This window comes from Polypterus senegalus, chromosome 1, assembly GCF_016835505.1.
Source record: "Polypterus senegalus isolate Bchr_013 chromosome 1, ASM1683550v1, whole genome shotgun sequence".
NCBI classification, from domain to species: domain Eukaryota; kingdom Metazoa; phylum Chordata; class Cladistia; order Polypteriformes; family Polypteridae; genus Polypterus; species Polypterus senegalus.
The window spans coordinates 61,116,850-61,135,160 of record NC_053154.1 but is presented as its reverse complement, the minus strand read 5'-3'; the positions used below and the strand labels follow the sequence as shown (position 1 = coordinate 61,135,160).

At 35.9% G+C, this 18,311-nt stretch overlaps 1 protein-coding gene across 1 annotated transcript in view; it reads right to left on the bottom strand.

Moving 5' to 3' along the window:
* The window catches only part of qser1 (glutamine and serine rich 1), a 134,324-nt gene that overhangs the window by 5,274 nt on the left and 110,739 nt on the right, over window positions 1-18,311 (bottom strand). The window contains exons 7-12 of the mRNA XM_039749680.1: window positions 18,016-18,149; window positions 17,272-17,504; window positions 13,983-14,120; window positions 8,019-8,116; window positions 6,036-6,182; window positions 4,364-4,459 (exon numbers count right to left, since the gene is read on the bottom strand). Coding sequence (XP_039605614.1) covers window positions 4,364-4,459; window positions 6,036-6,182; window positions 8,019-8,116; window positions 13,983-14,120; window positions 17,272-17,504; window positions 18,016-18,149 — 846 coding nt within the window. The remainder of the gene's footprint in view (window positions 1-4,363; window positions 4,460-6,035; window positions 6,183-8,018; window positions 8,117-13,982; window positions 14,121-17,271; window positions 17,505-18,015; window positions 18,150-18,311) is intronic.

Here is an 18,311-nt window from a genome sequence, read left to right as displayed (position 1 = left end):
AATCATATATTTCATGAAAACAAGTGGAAATGATGAAATCATAGTCAAAAGTCAGAAAAATATTTAGGTTTTTTAAAGACAGAAAATCCAAAGTGGCGCGTATTAACTGAAACCGTTGGCTCGTTCTCTTTTTTGAAGTTGTGCTGACGGCTCTCTAAACTGTCTCTGCCAATTGCTTTGCACTTTTTACTCTGTCAAAAAGATAGTCATGTAAATTGCTTTATAAAGTCTCCTCTACAAGTACAGATAACTCATCCCACAGTCTGTAATGCAAACGATCAGCTTTATACACTGTACCTCCTTGTGCCGTGGGGTCCCTTCAATTTTGACTGTTACAGCTCCAGACGATGCCACACTGGGCAAATTATCAGTAAATAATTTGATAAACAAGGGCGAACACAGCAAATTCACAGTGAATAACGTTTTGGCAAAATTCTCCGATGAACATTTAATGAGGATATACCAGTAAAACAAAAACACTCAAGTCTGGTCTGGTGCTCATACTGATGATTTTCACACTGATGTTTTGTGGACACATTTAATATATAAAATGTTCTAAGTGCATTTATCCAAAGCTGTATCAGTGAATATATAAGGTACTTTAGGCTTACCAAAAGTCATAGGTGCAATAGACTGCCCTCGTGTACAAATAATGGCACCAACGGGCTCATTAGAGGCCGACTGTGTAAAATTCAGATAATTCCTGCAGCATTAATGCAGTTGGTCCTTTCAATACTGATGGGTGTGGCTATTCATTTTCTGAAATTAGACATTCTAATGTGAGCAAAGTAATCAGAAGAAGTGATACTGGGACTGCAACTGTGGCAAAAGCTGCAGATCTCCTTTAAATTAATGCACAATATGTGTTTGCATATAGATGTATTCTATTAATTCCGAAATATGTTTTTGTTTGCATAGTGTTCACTTGCTGCCAAATGTTCTTCATATTGCTACTGAATTCTTACTTGTTCTAAGTAAAGTCTGAATCAAACTAGACTTTTATTCCGTTTTTGTCTGATTGGGTAGAAAGTTGAATACAAACTACTAAAATTTGGATTGTATTTGGGGCTCCATTTTCATTTGACTGACTGGACACTGATAGTTGGGTCAAATAGCTGGTGATGTTAAAATTGACAGTACTTTTATCATCAATCAGTGGCTTTGACAATTATCCCTATTAAAACCAAGTTCAGTTTTTTCTTTTTTGACTTTTTAATATGGATGTGAAAATTGGGCCAATGATGAAAACTTTTAAACATTTGCACTAATGTGAAAAATAAATAAATGCCGTGTTTGGTAATGATTTATTTGAAAACTCTTCACTGGCTACTCCTTGTTTGGCTGGCCAAACCAGAGAATCATTAAGCTACATTCTGGATGACTGTTGAAGCCTTCAGTTCACTGTATAAACAGGTCATTGTAGTTACATATGTTATATTTTTTCTTATCCAATAACTTAAAGAACTAGAAGACCAATGGCATGGTTCCAGGTGTTTTCCATTATAAGAAAGAATACTAAATGTGGGGTTACTTGTACATTGATCACAGTAAACAAAGGATTTTTGGATAAATATTTGCTGCAGTGCCATTTTTTTGTACTTTTAATGATCTTTCTAAAGGCACTGTTTTAAAATTAGCATTTATAGATATTTCTTATGGCTTCTTTGATGTTAATTTATATATTCCACTTTGTTATGAATTGATATTTTAGGTCATGCTTAACAACACTACTATCAGAAATCATCAGGTTAATCCAGTTTGCATTAAAAGCGAAAACTGCAAGAAATGCAACAAACCAAATCAAGTGCTATTTGAATGCACAAAGAATTTTCAAATTACAGACTTCTTCACCTATATGAAGAGAGAGGCAGTAAATAAACCACTGGCTTAAACACACTATAGCCTCACAGAGATGCTCAGATTAGTATAGACAATTTACTGAAACCTTCAGGAAGGTCATTAGTAATTGAAACAAAACAGAGAATACAGTTTACTAAAGGAAAAACGGCCCTTGTAAATAGTATAGGCCATGTGTTTCACAGCTACAGAGCTTAAGCAGCAACTCAGTTCTGCACTGCATACCCTGCAAGTGAAGGCATCCACTTAAATTATAACCAAGAAACTGCTTATATTAGATTTTAAAAGCATGCTGCCTTTGCTATTGTTGCCAATAAACAGGCACAGGCTATGCAATAACCAAAGAAGTTAAAGGGACTAAACCCAGCATTGTTTACATGAATACTTTATTCTGTGCTGCATCCTATGAAGGCAGTTTCATAGCTTTTTGCTGGTAGGAGTTCTGCAGTTACGCATGCCATTACATAATGTCCATAATGTGACCCCTAAATACAAACAGACTCTTTACCCCCACTTTTTCCAAACAGAAATTTTATACACACACACACACACACACACACACACACGTTAATGTCCATAACAGCTTAAACAAATACAACCACTGGCAAAAATGATGGAATCGCTACTCTTGGAGGATTTTCATTCAGCTGATTATTTTGTTGCAAAAGAACATCATAGATATGACACAAGACTATTTTATTTAACAGCTGTACATTCTTGCATTGTAAAACATACCTCATACAATTAATTTAAAATATTGTAATTAATGGCACAGTTTTTGTTCAGGCCAGTTAGAAGTAAGCATTTCTAAAACAAATTCCTGCACAAGTCTATATAGGCCAGTTAGTCTGCAGTTAAAAGAAAGTGCTTGCAGACCATAATGCGCTCTTGCACCTGGTTGATTGACAGGAAACGTGGCCCCAAAAAGAGAACTATCAGTTGAAACAATGGAAAGGATTATAAAACTCCTTTAAGAATATATTTCAGCACAGATTGTAGCAAAACATGTTGGTTCCCAGTCAGATGTCTACAAATTCAAGCAAGTACAAACAAAATGTGAAAGTTGGAAAAGGGCAACATACAGGTAGACCAAGGAAGTATCAGGACAGAAAACTCAAAGGAATATGCCAGTAAAACCAAAAATGCAGAACAAAAGAAATGAAATGAAAAACAAATGGGTATAAACAGGAGTCAGTGTTTGTGACCAAACTGTAAGACACTGGCTGAAGGAAATGGGATTTGGTTATTTCACCTTATACGATTTCTCCTATTAGGAATTTGTTAGTTTTCGCATACCCCTTGGGGTCAGAGGACAGGGTCAGCCATTGTACAACGCCCCTGGAGCAATTGAAGGTTAAGGGCCTTGCTCAAGGGCCCAGCAGAGTAGGATCTCTTTTGGCAGTGACAGGGATTCGAACCGGCAACCTTCGGGATACCAGCGTAGATCCTTAGCCTCAGAGCCACCACTCCTCCCATTTACATACAGAAAAGCCAAACATAAACCATCATTAACTCCTAAACAGACAAAAACTAGGTTGCAGTGGACTGAAAAGAAACTGCAATGGACTGTGGATGATTATATGAAAGTAATATTCAGTGATGAATCATGAATCTTTATTGGTGAAGGAGATGATGCTGGAACATTTTGTTTGGTTCTGTTCCAATCAAAGATAAAGATGACGATTGCCTGAAGAAAATAAGCAAATTTCCACACTCATTGCTTATTATATGGCATTGCACGTCCGGTAAGGAACCAGGGAAGATGGCAGTCATTACCTCTCTACAGTAAATGCACGGGTGTACTTTGATGTTTTTGACACTTTTTTTCTCATTCCATCAATCAAAGGTAGGTTTGGTGATGATGAAGTCATTTTTCAGGATGATAATGCCTCTTGCCACAGAGCAGAGAGTGTTTCATCAGGAAAGACATATCGACTCAATGACATGGCCAACAAATAATAGTCCGGATCTCAATCCGATTGAAAATTTAAGGTGAAAATTGAAAAAAATGGTCCTTGACAAAGCTCCATCCTACAAAGCTGATCTGTCAATTGCTATACAAGAAATTGGAACCTGGTTGATGAAGAATATTGTTTTTTATTAGTGAAGTCCACGCCTCAAAGAATTCAGGCTATCATAAAAGCCAGAGAAGATGCAACAAAGTACTAATTGTAATTTTTTGGGTTAATGATTCCATAATTTTTTTTCCTCCTCGTTTAGCGATCCCAAAATTTTTTCCTCTACTTGGTCTGAACAAAAAATGTGCCATTAAGTACAAATATTTCTTTTTTTGAGGTATGTTCTACGATGCCAGAAATTAGTTTTGGTTCATACGTTTTATTTTTTTTTTTTTATCTTCTTTTTGTTTTTTCCAACAAAGTAAAACAGCTGCATGAACATCTTCCAAGAGTATTGATTGCATAATTTTTGCCAGGGGTTATATATTCTAAAATCCTGCACCAAAGAATTTTCTAATTTCTCCAGAAAAAAAAAACATTGTACTCACCTCATCTTTGCACAAAAGGTAAGTATGATATTTATAATGCTGGAGTGAATGATACAAAGAAAACCACTGTGTTTTATCTTTGTCCACATTGTATTCCTAAAAAAAATGTAAATTGTGATCATTTTGACATACAGAAACATTTAATGAATATTTAAAAATTTGGTTTATTTTAACATTTACATTAACATACCTTTTTATTAAATAAAGACTATTTATTTGTAAAAGCAATAAAATATAGTGTTGCAGAAATGATAGGCCCAATTTATAAATCAGTGCTACCACCTACTGGCTGATTACTGTTGGTAACTTATTCTGAAAAGATTTCCATTAATACACAGTTGACTTTTACATTGGTTTAAAAACTTTTTACAGATTTACCTTTGCTCCTAATTTTAATTTTCAGAACAATCTTAAGGTAATAGTTATGTTGATCAAATTAGTGATCCAGTGCAAATACACAATTCTACAGAATGTTTCAAGAAAAATAAAGAATACGTTTTTATATTTAAAATACACTTAAAAAGATCACATTCATATGTAATTTGTGCACAAGGAAGTTTTATAGCACCTGATAAATCTTTACAGATATTCATAATAACAAGTAATGGAATGATTTTCTTAAGAGATTTAAAGGTGAATTTTTTTGCTTTAATTCATCACATCTTTTTTTTTTTTAGATTAACATCATTTATTGAATGTTTGCTAAACTACTAAGAGGTAAATAAATTTATTTAACTCTTGTGCAGATGGGTGTTAAGATTTGATCAAACTGCAGGTTAACAGGGGCCTCCTAAGTAGTATTCTTGGTCTGTCATTTTGTAACTGGGGCTTCCCTGGTCCTTTTAGTACTGGTTGAAGTTTGGGAGTGCAGGAATACCTGGGGCCACCAGAGAAAACTCTATACATACGACCTGAAAGGCATCAAAATGGCACCTGGGATTCTGGAAATAAGAATTCTTTAGGACCACCTGAAAGTAGTTCACAGTCCTTTCTGGCCACAGTGCAATTGAACTTGGAGTTTTAAGGTCGGTTAGATCAAGAGATCAACTGCTTGGAAGAAAAAGTTGTAGCCTTGAGGAAAAGGCATAGAAGGTGAAGGAGAGGTGTGTTTTGATGATATTTTCAGGTAAGCAAATGGATGAAACACTTCACTGGACTGAGGAAAGTTGTAAACTCTTTGAAGTTAGACCCAAGTGTGCTAGTCACAATATTTGTTTCTGTTCCTTCTTTGTATTAATTATATTAGTTAATAAAATACCCTTTTCCTTTAACTTTGGTTTCCTTGACGTTTATTCTTGATTAAGGAGGGCTTGTGACTGCCCAGTTTTGTTCACACATTTTCAATTATTTGGTCATATGGAGCTGGGCCTCACTGTTGCAGAACTGGGAGTAAGGTAAAAACAAGTCTGGATGGAACAGCAGCCCATTGCCGAGCACATTAAGGTATACAAGCTAGCTTGACCTTCTTATCATTGGAAAATCTGAGTACCCAGAGGAAAAACATGCATTGAAACACAGAAGAGCATGCAGACTCTTTATACAAAGTGATTAGGGTGGGATTAGAACCTCTTGTCTCAGGTACTGTAAACAGTATTAAGCCCGGTGCCAGCATGAAACATAAGAAACCAAAAAAATTATATTAATGAAAAATAATTAATCAAAATGGTCTTACCAATGGCATTTTGGAGGAAGTCTTTGTTGCTCTCAGAGTTCTTTTATTGTAAACTTTCCCACTCAGTTTAATTTTACAAGATGAACCTGCATCACTAGACTTTTTTAGATCTAGCACCAACAGTTCTGGAAAACTATCCAGTGCACTCTGAAGAGGGAAGAGAATATAGTATTTTAAAATTCAGTTACTAAGCCTGAAAAGGGGCTCAAAGAGCAAATTATCAGTTTGGATCCTGTCCTTTCATTAAAATGTGCAACACTCCCAGTGTGGAGCTGAAAATAAAAATTCAAAAGACTCATAATTGATTTATATCCATCCATGAAAATCTAATATATATGCACAATTACACATTTACTGCAAAACCACACTGAGTTAACGGAAAAAAAATAATCTTGAATCAGGCTGCAGCTGACTCAACCCAGTCTAACGGTTAACGGCTCCTTAAGTACAAGAATGAGAGCCGCCTTCGTCTTTCGGCTGCTCCCGTTAGGGGTTGCTACAGTGGATCATCTTCTTCCATATTTTTCTGTCCTCTGCATCTTGTTCTGTTACATCCATCACCTGCATGTCCTCTCTCACCACATCCATAAAGCTTCGCTTAGGCCTTCCTCTTCTCCTTTTCCCTGGCAGCTCTATCCTTAACATTCTTCTCCCAATATACCAGCATCTCTCCCCTGCACATGTCCAAGCCAACACAATCTCGCCTCTCCGGCTTTGTCTTCCAACCGTCCAACTTGAGCTGACCCTTTAATGTACTTATTTCTAATCCTATCCATCCTCGTCACACCCAATGCAAATCTTAGCATCTAATTTTTAATAAATAGAGTGTTTGGATAGTTAAAATGAAAATTACAAATCTATTTAATATTGATTAGTCTATAATGTACTTTATGGTTATATACAACTGAGGGGACTATTGACTAGGCAGAATTTCAAAACATTTTAAACATTACAATTACATTAAGATATAGTTACTTCAAATACATTAAAGAAATATGTAATTGTAATCTAAACTTGTCAAAATGGAATTACAGGTACCTCTAACTGAAACTCTAAAGATTAATCTATGGGGAAAGTCCAATGTTTTAACTAGTCTAACTGGAATAACAAATCTCCAAAGACCAGTAATTCAATTTGAGCTGCCAGAATATCTACCACAAAATAAGGCATTTCATTAACAAAGTAATAATGACGAGGAAGGGAAGAACCTTAAGTATGTACAAAGCATCACGTTAATAGACAAAATAAAAATGATGTGTGCCTCCCATGGCCTATCTATCACAAGGACAGTCTCATGCACATTCCTGCAATCTCTCCTGCAGGATTCCTCATGCATATTCCTACCAAACCACAACTAACTTTCCTTACTACTACCACATTTTGCCCTCTTATACTCAATACTGCTTTCCTCCTTCACTTTGCCCTTCTCACCACCTGACACTGTTCCTTGTGCTAGGTTCCTAGCATTATGACAGCAAGGCCATTTACACTCCAGTCGGTTAGTATTTCCAAGACATTGGCTAATCTATCCTTTAACGCAGCAAACCAGTTCAGAGCTTACCATCTTTGCAGGTCCACATGGGCCTGTCCATAACTTGCAGCAGAGCTCACATAGTTCCCTGCTGCCCCAACTAGGAAAAACCTCTCACTAGTCAAAGCGTTATTACAGACATTTCTAATTCAAATTTTAAGTGAAGTATAATTATAGACATAATAAATGGGGAAATTGGCACAAAGCATTAAATATATAACTGGAAAGCTATATGTGTGCCTGTGCACCTTCAGCTTTGAAGACTGCTACATTTCAAGAAAACAGTCTGGATTTTATTAAACATATACTTTTGTTAATCCTAGACTGCAGCAATACAATATTTTTGTATTTATGTATATTTTAATGGTAATTTCAAGTTATTTTCTTGGCATGAATACAGGTTGTGTTGCATTTTACGTGACATTTAATAAAGTTTGTAAACATCCAGTTACCTTAAATGACTGTCCTACTCTTAATTTTGGAAGCAGTCTCCTCCTATTGTCAGTAATCATTCCATCCACCTTCTTCATGTGAGGCAATAGTAGTTCATCTGTAGAAGAAATACCCAAATAAACAATTTAAAAGACAAATGAAACAAAGACCTTTGCAGGTATTGTTATATTTTGTATAGGTTTATCATAAATTGAACTGTTCTCATTTACTTATTTCTCACGGTTACCATTATCAAAAGTCAAGCTATATTAAAAAAAAAAATGCTTAACAGTGGCTACTACTCTTCTTTATCTGCTTTTCAACTATTTTGGCCATCTACTCCTATATACTGGCCATTTGATTTTCATTTTGAGTTAGTATTTTTGTTGGCAGCAAAATGAGCTTTCGGATTACAATAATGGATATTTAAAATATAGTGTGTGCATTTTGAATTAACATTTGTAAATATAATATGTTGTCCTGGTAATCTTTATATATGTGGAGGGAACTTTTTGAGAAGAGGTTAATAATAGGATAATACCATATCAGTTAATTAAATAAAAAATCACTGTGATTTTTATAATGCCAGATTTTAATAGGGAGATGTTACTCCAATGTTCAATAAACTGGAAGGCGAAAGTAAAGCTTCACTGGGTAGTTAAAACAGCTCACTTTCCACTGAAACATCACTGCCCTTCTCAGAATTTTGAGCATCTCTTGACGCTAATTGTTTAAAGTATTCACGTATACCATAGAGAAACTAGGATTCCAGAAGCTGTTAAGGAAGCTGAATGTAAAATATGAGTTGCCTGACAGAAATAGCAACTCGACCTGTGAGAGAATAAGCATGTGAGATTCTGGGGGGGGCAGAGGCATACATGTTGAAGCAGCTTTAAAGCAACTGTCCTGAAAAGGCAAAGAAAAGAAGATAGCCAGTGTGGCATGAAAGCTTGTGGTGACAGTGATCCCCTGAACAAGCTTCAAAATTGTCATCTCCCGAGGCCAACAGTGGAAGTTGATCGGGGTACTTAATAAATAGTAATTTCAGGGACTGTTCAACAGCTGCTACTGTCGGTGTGTCAGTCCATCAAACCTTGGATTGTTACAGTACTTACTATTCTGGTAATTGATATACAATAAGTACTAGCATGTATCATATAGACTGTTAAAAGACAAAAAAAAAAAAATCATGTATATGCATATTATACATATTATGTTACAGCCAAGGCAGAAAATGTCCGGCCAAATTGAGAAATGGCCAATGTCGCTGTAAATTGACCGGCCAATGTCCGATCATTTCCTCAATTTTGGAATTTTGCTGGCCAATTTGCAAAATGGCAGTGGGCCAAAGTCGGGTTGGGGGGGCAATGAGCAGCAATTTGTTGCGCATTGCATTGAGTTTAGGCTTGGCGGCTTTTGTTCAGAAACTGGACGTCACTTGGTTGTTTCACGGTAATTAAGATTAGGTATATAAGTATGTTTCACATTTCTGTTACCATTTTAGCCCTAAAAATAGTAACTTAACATCAGGGACCTATTTTATTGACCTTAAGGTTAGTGTTTGGGTGAGGGGAAGGCTGTCTCAAGTGGCGTCCGCTTTCTGAACAAGACCCGTCTTGAGCAGTTTCTCGTGCAGAATGGAAAACTCTCTTCTTAATCAGCATCTAAAAGTTTTTAAGCATCTTCACACTTTGAGCGGACAGTCTTACATCAGTACATCGGATTTTGGCCAGAGTTCTTGCCACTTTGCGAAATGGCCGGCCAAAGTAGCATATATGCTGGTCATTTCTAGTAATTTGGACTTGGGCCACACCTCACGGCCAAAATGTAAAACGGCCGGCTAATTCGGGAACTGGCTGAACTTCGGGTTTTGCCCGTAACATATATAAGTATACAGTGGTACCTTCAGATAAGAGTGTCCCAACATACAAGTTTTTTGAGATACGACCCGTCACTAGGTCAACTTTTTTGCCTTGAGTTACAAGCCAAAATTCAAAATACGAGCCATCAAAGAGCTTGTCACCGCACATTCCGAGGAACTGACGATGGAGAAGTTGACAGAACTACAGATGCAGCAACATACAGAGGTACTGCATGAGATCGGTATCGCAGGGGAGCCAGAGGCGGAGGAGGTTATCTCTTCAAGCGAGATAAAGGAAGTGTTGGCAATGTGGGAAAAAGTTTCGGACTTTATTGAAAAGAAACACCCTGAAAAAGTTGCAACTGGTCGTGCAGCAGCGCTATTTAATGACGCTTGCCTAACTCATTTCAGAAACATTCTAAAGGGGAGGAAGAAACAAAGCTCCTTGGACAGGTTTCTACTGAAACGCCCTGTGAATGAAAGTGACGAAAGCATGGCAAAAAAGAAAAAAAGTACTGAAGAATAAAATGAAGTTAAGCAAAAGTGAAGTGAAAGGAAAAAAACATTACAATACGCTAATCGGCTCCGCCAACATCTGTTTATTTCTTTAGATTCTCTTTTATGTATTAGATTTTATTTTGTTTGTATACAATATTTGTTCATTATAAATTTTTATGTTGAAAACATTTACCACAAAATCGGGGTGGTTTTTTGGGGGCTGGCACGAATTAATCTCATTTCAATTGATTTCAATGGGGAAAATTGATTTGAGATACAAGCATTTTGACTTACAAGCTTGGTCACAGAATGAACTAAACTCGTATCTCAAGGTACCACTGTATATGTCTCTATGGTGCTGACCTTGAAACCTGAAGATGTTATGATAACATATTGAGAAAAATTGAGTGTCTTATTCTGGGTTAAAATAACTGCAGCATCAGTTTAAGTCTGTATTGGCCAGACTTCTAAAATCTAGAGGGCTGGCTGTGTATATTTGGTAGAAGGGACTTAATAATGTTTGTAAAGTGTAAATGATGCCAGCTGAAAGCATACTACTACAAGAGAGTGCAAATCTCTTGAAGAGATTTTGAGCTGTAGTGTATTAAGTAAAAAAAATCTTTTCTGTAACAGTTAATTTTTTGGCAGTTGCACAACAATCATTGTTTTCAATTCTTTTGGTCAGCTATTGTCATTATCACATTTAATTAATCAAGCCAACCATTCCATTGCAACTAAATTGTTTCATTGCTGAGCTGTTTTCACTGTTTGATTTCTTACTGTGTGAAAATTTGTCGCATATTAAATATAAAAACAGAGAGCAGCAGGGCTGACAAAACAAATGTAAATCAGTTTGTTCATATTTTAAAATCTTGAAGTTCACTGATGTTATTTCCCTTTGTGGAAAACCAACCTACTAGATATCTTACTATGAAGGTTACCACAGTAGTGTAACATGTGCAATATAAAATAATAACAAATCCTGTGTTGTTCACTATTATAGCAGAGTTCCTGCACTACAAATTACTTCATTCAGAACAGTTCTTAAGCTAAAAAATGAAATTCTCTGCTTCAGATTTGGGTGGGAAAGGGATGAAGTGGGGGGAAAAAAACATTTATACAATTAGGTAAAATTCCAAAAATTGCTTTTTTTCTTTCTGGTGGGATTGTCTTCAGCTGAAAGAAGTGGATTTTTAGGCTTCTCTAACATAAGAACTAGGATTTAATTTTCCTGTTCAAAGTTCACTTTGTGCAGTCTGTGCTGCTGATTCAATCTTAATTGCAGTGAAAGGTGTGTTTCTTAAAGCTTCCCAGCAGTGGCATGTCTATAGCTTATGCATTGTGTGGTGCATGCCACAGTTTTTCTTTCTTGGATTAGATATGAAAGCTGCACCAGATTTAAAAATAAATGTTCTGAGTCGACAATCAGTAATCCAATAGGGAATGCATTTTCAGCTACTTTTGTCACCTGGCTTTGCCTAGGATATTTCATAAGACAATGGGCATCAGTTATAGTGCTGTCAGTTAATTGGATGTATCAGAAATACTATGTAAATACTTTTCTGTATACAATATTAAAGCTTTAGACTTGTAACCCTGAGGTTGCGGGTTCAAATCCTGGTATTGATGCTGTGTGACCATGAGCAAGTCACTTCACCTGCCTGTACCGCAATTGCATAAACAAAAGAAATGTAACAAATAGTATCTCATATGTCGTAAGTTGCCCTGGATAAAGGCATCATTCAAATAATAAGTAATAATAATATCAGTAAGTCACTGGTGCATTTACTCTTGAAAATGCTATACACAATTGAGCATGAACAAAACATTCCTGCATTCCTTAGCTTAATTTCTGCTTTTCCTAGTGACTTGGCTTTTGTTGATGGTCATTGCATTGTTTTACAGGAAAATATATTCTTAGGATTCAGTAGGAATAATGTCAAATATGAGTATATATTTTTGGATTTTTTGCATCATTCACTCAAGTACCTTATTTCTTTTTGTGTTTTTTGTCAGCTGTATGTAATCTCCTTTTAAAGCCCATGGGTTTAAAAGTATATGCAAAGCAGTGCTTTAAGTTGATATACATAAATGTTGGAACCCTATGTATTACACTGATGCATTAACCTGAAGTGCAAGGAGCATGGAGTATTAGCTTTGAGTGCCACAGCACAGATTCTGTGGCTTCCCCATCAGAAGTTGAAGTATCATGATCTAAGACTGACGTCTTTCCCTTGGAGTTTGCAGCACCACAATTGAAAGGGGATTTTCCGTTAATGTTTTATGCATAGCAATCAAAGAGCAGGGGTGGGAGGGTGGTATACAAGTTGTGCTAAAATCATTAAATAATTAAACAATTAAAAACACCCGCTCGTTCAACTGCTTTGACCAGTTTAGGTTTGCATATTTGCACCAAATAAAATAAAAGGCAATATTGGTAATCCTTCGTTCTGGCATTCTGGTTTGGCATCACTTGGTACATTTTATCTCCTGCAGTGACATTGTTCTCTATCATGTTGTTGTTCAGGTCTATTTTGGTTTTCTTGGATTCTGCAGAATCAGAAAAAAATTGTTGCTTAAACTGCTAGAAGTGCCAATATTAGCCTTTTTCAGACTGTAAAGACAGTTACATTCATCTCGTATGTGGTATTGCAAAATCTTTTTTTTTTTTTTAAGCAGCCAATGTTGAGGACAGTTTTTTAGCATTACAGCATCCTCCCGTTAAAGCAAGCAACCAGGGCTATATTATTCTTTTAAAAACTTTTTAATCAGGTCTGATTGGATATGTTTATAATCATGAGGTTTGAGGAAAGCTGATTGCTATGTGTGCCTGTACTATCAGTGAAAACTTGGATTTTTTTTTCCTGTTGTGCTTTTTTTTCATTTCCATACACTAAGGCCCCTTTCTAAGAAGAGACCCAGGGTGAGCACCTAAGTAACCCTGCTAGTAGATCGTGGATAGGACAACAGAGTCGCAAGCTGCTGGCCCTGACATACAGATGTGGACAAATCTGTTCGTATCCTCATTGAAAAAGTGATGTATGCCTCTTGAAAAGTGATTAAATGATAAAGTAAGGAGTAAAGCAAAGTCAAGTGTAAGAAGGTCAAACTACAGAAACTGCAGAAGTATCACTGAATGACACAAGACTCGCTTATTTGCAGTGATTGCCTCTAAAGGTCGTGCCACAAAATATTCGGATAAGTGTTCCATCATTTTTGTCAATGCCATTTTAATTTGTTATTATTTGAAATATTCTGTTAAATAAAAACTCTAAAGCAAAGTCTGATTTTTGGTAAATACAGAATAAACAATGGATGCCAATTACTTTAGTCAGTTTCATGTTATTTCACAGATTCCTTTTTCGTTGAGGGGGGTACCAACAAATTTGTCCATGTGTGTATTTGTACCTTTTACTCGAAGCTAGCTTTGTATTTAACTGATTAGTCTATCATATTTAGACAACCTGTGTATTAAAACATTGTCTACTTTAAAGTAGTGCATGTGGAGAAAAAGTCAGTATTTGACACTTAACAGAGCTTCTGATCCCCTTATACATTTAAAGGAATTTAGTAATATTGTTAATCAGATATCCAGAATCATTAACAGTCACTTTTCTGTACTAACCGTTCTCTTTCTCCAGTGCTCCCATCACATCTGCATCCAATGCAACACTGATTAACAACTCCACATAACTCTTAAATGTTTCCTTCATGGTTCTGGTGTTTAAGAACCGAGTTGCAAAAGGTACTGGTGGTGTAAATTCTAAAAGTAAAACATAATAAACAAGTTTGTTAATAAAATTATACAAATATACTGTAAAGAAAAAGGTTCAAGCAAACTAAAAGTACATTTACTCAAAAGGGACAGAAGAGGATGTTTTATATCACAAACTGTATAACTTTGTGGTAGGGACCATATGAAACAATTCAAGCTAGAAGAGCAAATATAATTTTATAATTTATCTCTGTATGTTTTTAGTAGCAATACTTTGAAATCTACTTAAGACAATAATTTTACCATTTTGTAACTGTACGCGCTAAGTGAAAGAAATGTAAAATTTCAGCAAAATGTGCAAATTAATTTTGATTGAGGACATTGGTCGCTACTGCCAGAGCATTATAATCTTCAAAGTTATCCATGTAGGACATGACCAGTATGACTAACACAAGTTTTTTAAAATTTTAATTGGGTAATGGCTGGTTTCTCTGCCATAATAAAACAAAAATAATATAAGCATGAATGTGTAGAGTTATTTCCTGAAATGCAATGAATATTTAGGAATTATAGTAAAATAGCATACAAATGAATCACTTTTTAATGCTGGACCAAATAAAAAAAAAAAAAAAGTGTGTGTGTATTAGACTATTAAATCTTATTATATGACAATCCCATATCTGTATCTCCTATATAAATGACAAACAAAAACCTCAATTGTGATTGCCCAAGACAATGGACGTGCATCAAGCCCAAGATGGCCGATGAATTCCTGCCTGGCCGAGAAGCCATAATGGAAGGATGGCCCAGTTATAGACATTACCTGGTCAGGACGCCCTGTGATTCCTGTCCTGTCTGGGATGCCAGAATGACTTGATCCAATCCAGAAGCAGTTTATTCCCCAAATAAATAGGTGGCAGTGTTTGGACACCCACAGGGCTGCAGGAGTCTGGAAGTGCAGCCCTGTAGGGGTCCTTGGGGAACGATATTGGGTGCTGCCAAGGGAGGACCTCCCTGGCTTCTGTATGACCAAAGTGCTGCTAACAAGCCACTGGACGTACTCCTCAGTCCAAGTTAAAAGGAGCCTGCAGCCATACCTCAGGCAGTCAGAGTGAGGAGGCAGTAGGCAATGTTCTTTTGTAGGAGGAAGAAGGAATCCTGATTTGTTTTGTTTTGCTGGAGTTTGTGTGAAGGTGTCTTATCCAATAAAGAATCGTTTATTTGAACCTGGAATTGTGTTGGGCATTGTTGTGCCTGTGGTTTGAGGCGCAGGGGTGCCCTGTGGTGGTTATATAATAAATAAAATTATTATCTGTTAAAGACAAATAAATATGCAGACACTGTTTTAAGATGATGTAGAAACTTGTTATATATAATATATAATTTTGGAACTATGGGAATTTCAGGTCTGCAGTAACATTAAGCACCTTGAGCATGGAAAGGGTGCTATATAAATAAAATCTATTATTCTAGAAATAAAAGTTGCAGGACATATTACATGTCTGAGAAATTTAAGCCATAAGTTACTTTTATAATGTCATAAGCCTAATTATTTATTAAAAATGATAAGATAACTGAGATAAATGAAAGAAGGAAAAAAAACACACTGGGAAAACTGTCGTCTTGACGTCTGTTAAACAGACTTTCCATTCAAGTTACAAAGGCTTCAGTTCCATTTTCTATTAAATTAGTTAGGCTTATGAGCTCAGAAATAGGTCAGGTCCACACTTTATATACAGTGTGAAAGGACTAGAGTGGCAAATAAAAATGATTTATATATTGCCTGAGTGGACAAAAATTTAGTTTAGATAAAAATTTTGTAGTTTATTAATACATGTCTTCGTAATAAATTTTCTACATCTAATATGTCTAATAGAAATGTAATATTTTAAACTGTATGTGGACACCCCTGAATAAGTAACTAATAATTTTATATACCACATCAAGACCACAAAATCACTGCATGCAATCCTACAGTGAAAATGTGTTACTTTAAAAACAGGCAATAACGTAATATGGAGAAACAGAGTTAACTTGAACTCTATGTGTCTTTACTTTGAAAAAATATTTCTATTAAACAATAATGAGTATTGTGCAGCTTGTTACTTGTGTGAAACCAAAAAGGATTTTCTTTACTTTTTTATTTGGCTCCTGATTAATAAAGATAAAAGCTACATGAAAACCAGGAACAGTGGTTTCCAAAATATTATTTTAATTATAACTGACACACCTCTGCTAGTACGAGTTATTTGCATAAATACCATTTGCTAGTGTGATATATGGCCAGCCATTCATTCCGGCCAATACCCCGAGGCCGCCAGATGGAGCTCTTCCTACAGCATGAAGGTGCCCTGAATTCCAGCAAGACATCATGGACAGTGGAGTTTTCCTGTACAGCCCTGCTGGATAATGTCGGGGCCGCTGCAGGGAGGTCCAGAGACTTGTATTTTCCCTACAGCCCGGAAGCATGTCATTTCCTCTGTCCATGTGACTGGGACGTACTTCCAGGTTGAAGAAGAGGAGTTTTTAGCTGACCCGGAAGTGCTGGATAATCACATGGACTGAGGGCTCAGAAGCACTTCCGGGTCATGGACTATAAAGAACTCGGGGAAATCCCAGACGAACGAGCCAAGTTGGGTGGCAGGGTGACAACGCGTCTGGGAGTAGAGGATTGATTTATTGTATTGGTTATTTATGAGTATAGTGGAGTGGAGGGTGCTTTGTGCACATTATTACTTAAAGTGAATTATTGGACTTTTATCTGGTGTATAGTCTGAGGGTTCAAGGGGACGACGGCACCCCTTATCTGTCACACTAGCAAGTAAAATTAAAATTTGATGGTAAATCCTGGCGTAATCATTTGCATTTTTACTTTTTCACTTTTCAGCATATATTAAAGCTTATATTCATTAACACTTTTTTCAATTTTCAAAATTATTCTTCTTCTTAAAATGTCATTTCTGTTTCACCCCAATGTGTGTTCTTTCATTTTGAGAACGAGCATTATTCCTTAATATTAATAATATCATATATCTTTTATGTCTTACTTAGGCTACATTAGGCTAATTTGATACAATTCTTCCATTTCACAGATTTAACTTTTACCCAAACTTTCCAAGTCACAACAGAATGCATACTTTCTATAAACTTTAATAAGCTACTAGTGACTTCCTATGTAACAGACAATAAAGCAGCTTACCATCATCTTCACTCTGTGCCTCTTGTGAAGACTCTGAAGGAGAAGGAGAAAACACCTCCTTCCACTTCTTCCGTTTTTTTGGAGGAGGTTCAGCCTTTACTTTCTGCTGTTTTGCTTTTGGCTTTGAGGCAGATGTTTTATTTGAGGGCACTTTTTGGGTCAAGTTGTTGGGAGCAGGTGAAGGTGCAGGAGCTGTTGCAGGCTTGGTGCTGCTGGACCGGGACTGAGAACTCCTAACAGATACAAAAGAAAAAAAAAGTTCCCTTTGTTATGATATGCTCTCTAATAGTTATCTACAAAACTTGAATAATTCATTGAGCTCATTAAATAGAAACCAACATGTAATGTCATCCACGATGATATTCCAACATCTGTATCTTCCAATAAATGTTTAACATTTCAGTTCTGTGCTTGGTAATAACATAGAATACTTTGCATAGTAAGGAAAAACTTAGCGGACAAGAATAGACATAATACATGGAATTAACATTTACTGATTAAACGTCTACATTAATATAGCTTTTTATGGAGTTTATCTGTTAAATGCTGAAACCTTAACAGTACAATAGAAAGCAAAGCACAAGTCATAGCATAAGTAAGAATTACTGTCCAAAATAATCCAAAAAAAGGGAAAACATTCAAAGTCTAAAAATAACACAGTATTGTTAATTTCATTCATTATCTCATAACAAATGAAAAACTAAGAGCTTACATTCTTTAAAGTAAACAACTATTAATTGGTACCTCATTGAATGCAAAGGTTTACATCTAGGTTTCCTGTTGCAGACACGGACATACTCCTTTTTATTTACAGTGTCAATGAATTTAACATACACTCGTTTGTACTTTGTCTTTGCGTCCCCAAAGTACCCAAGATACTGTAAGAAAAGCAATAACAAAAACATATTAAGAATGGCTACTTTATGCACTAATGTTATAAATGAACACTGAAAATAATACTTGAAATACTAAGGGAAAAAAATGTTACAAGATGAATTATTTTTAAATTAACAAATGAAAAGGGGGGAAAATAATCCTGT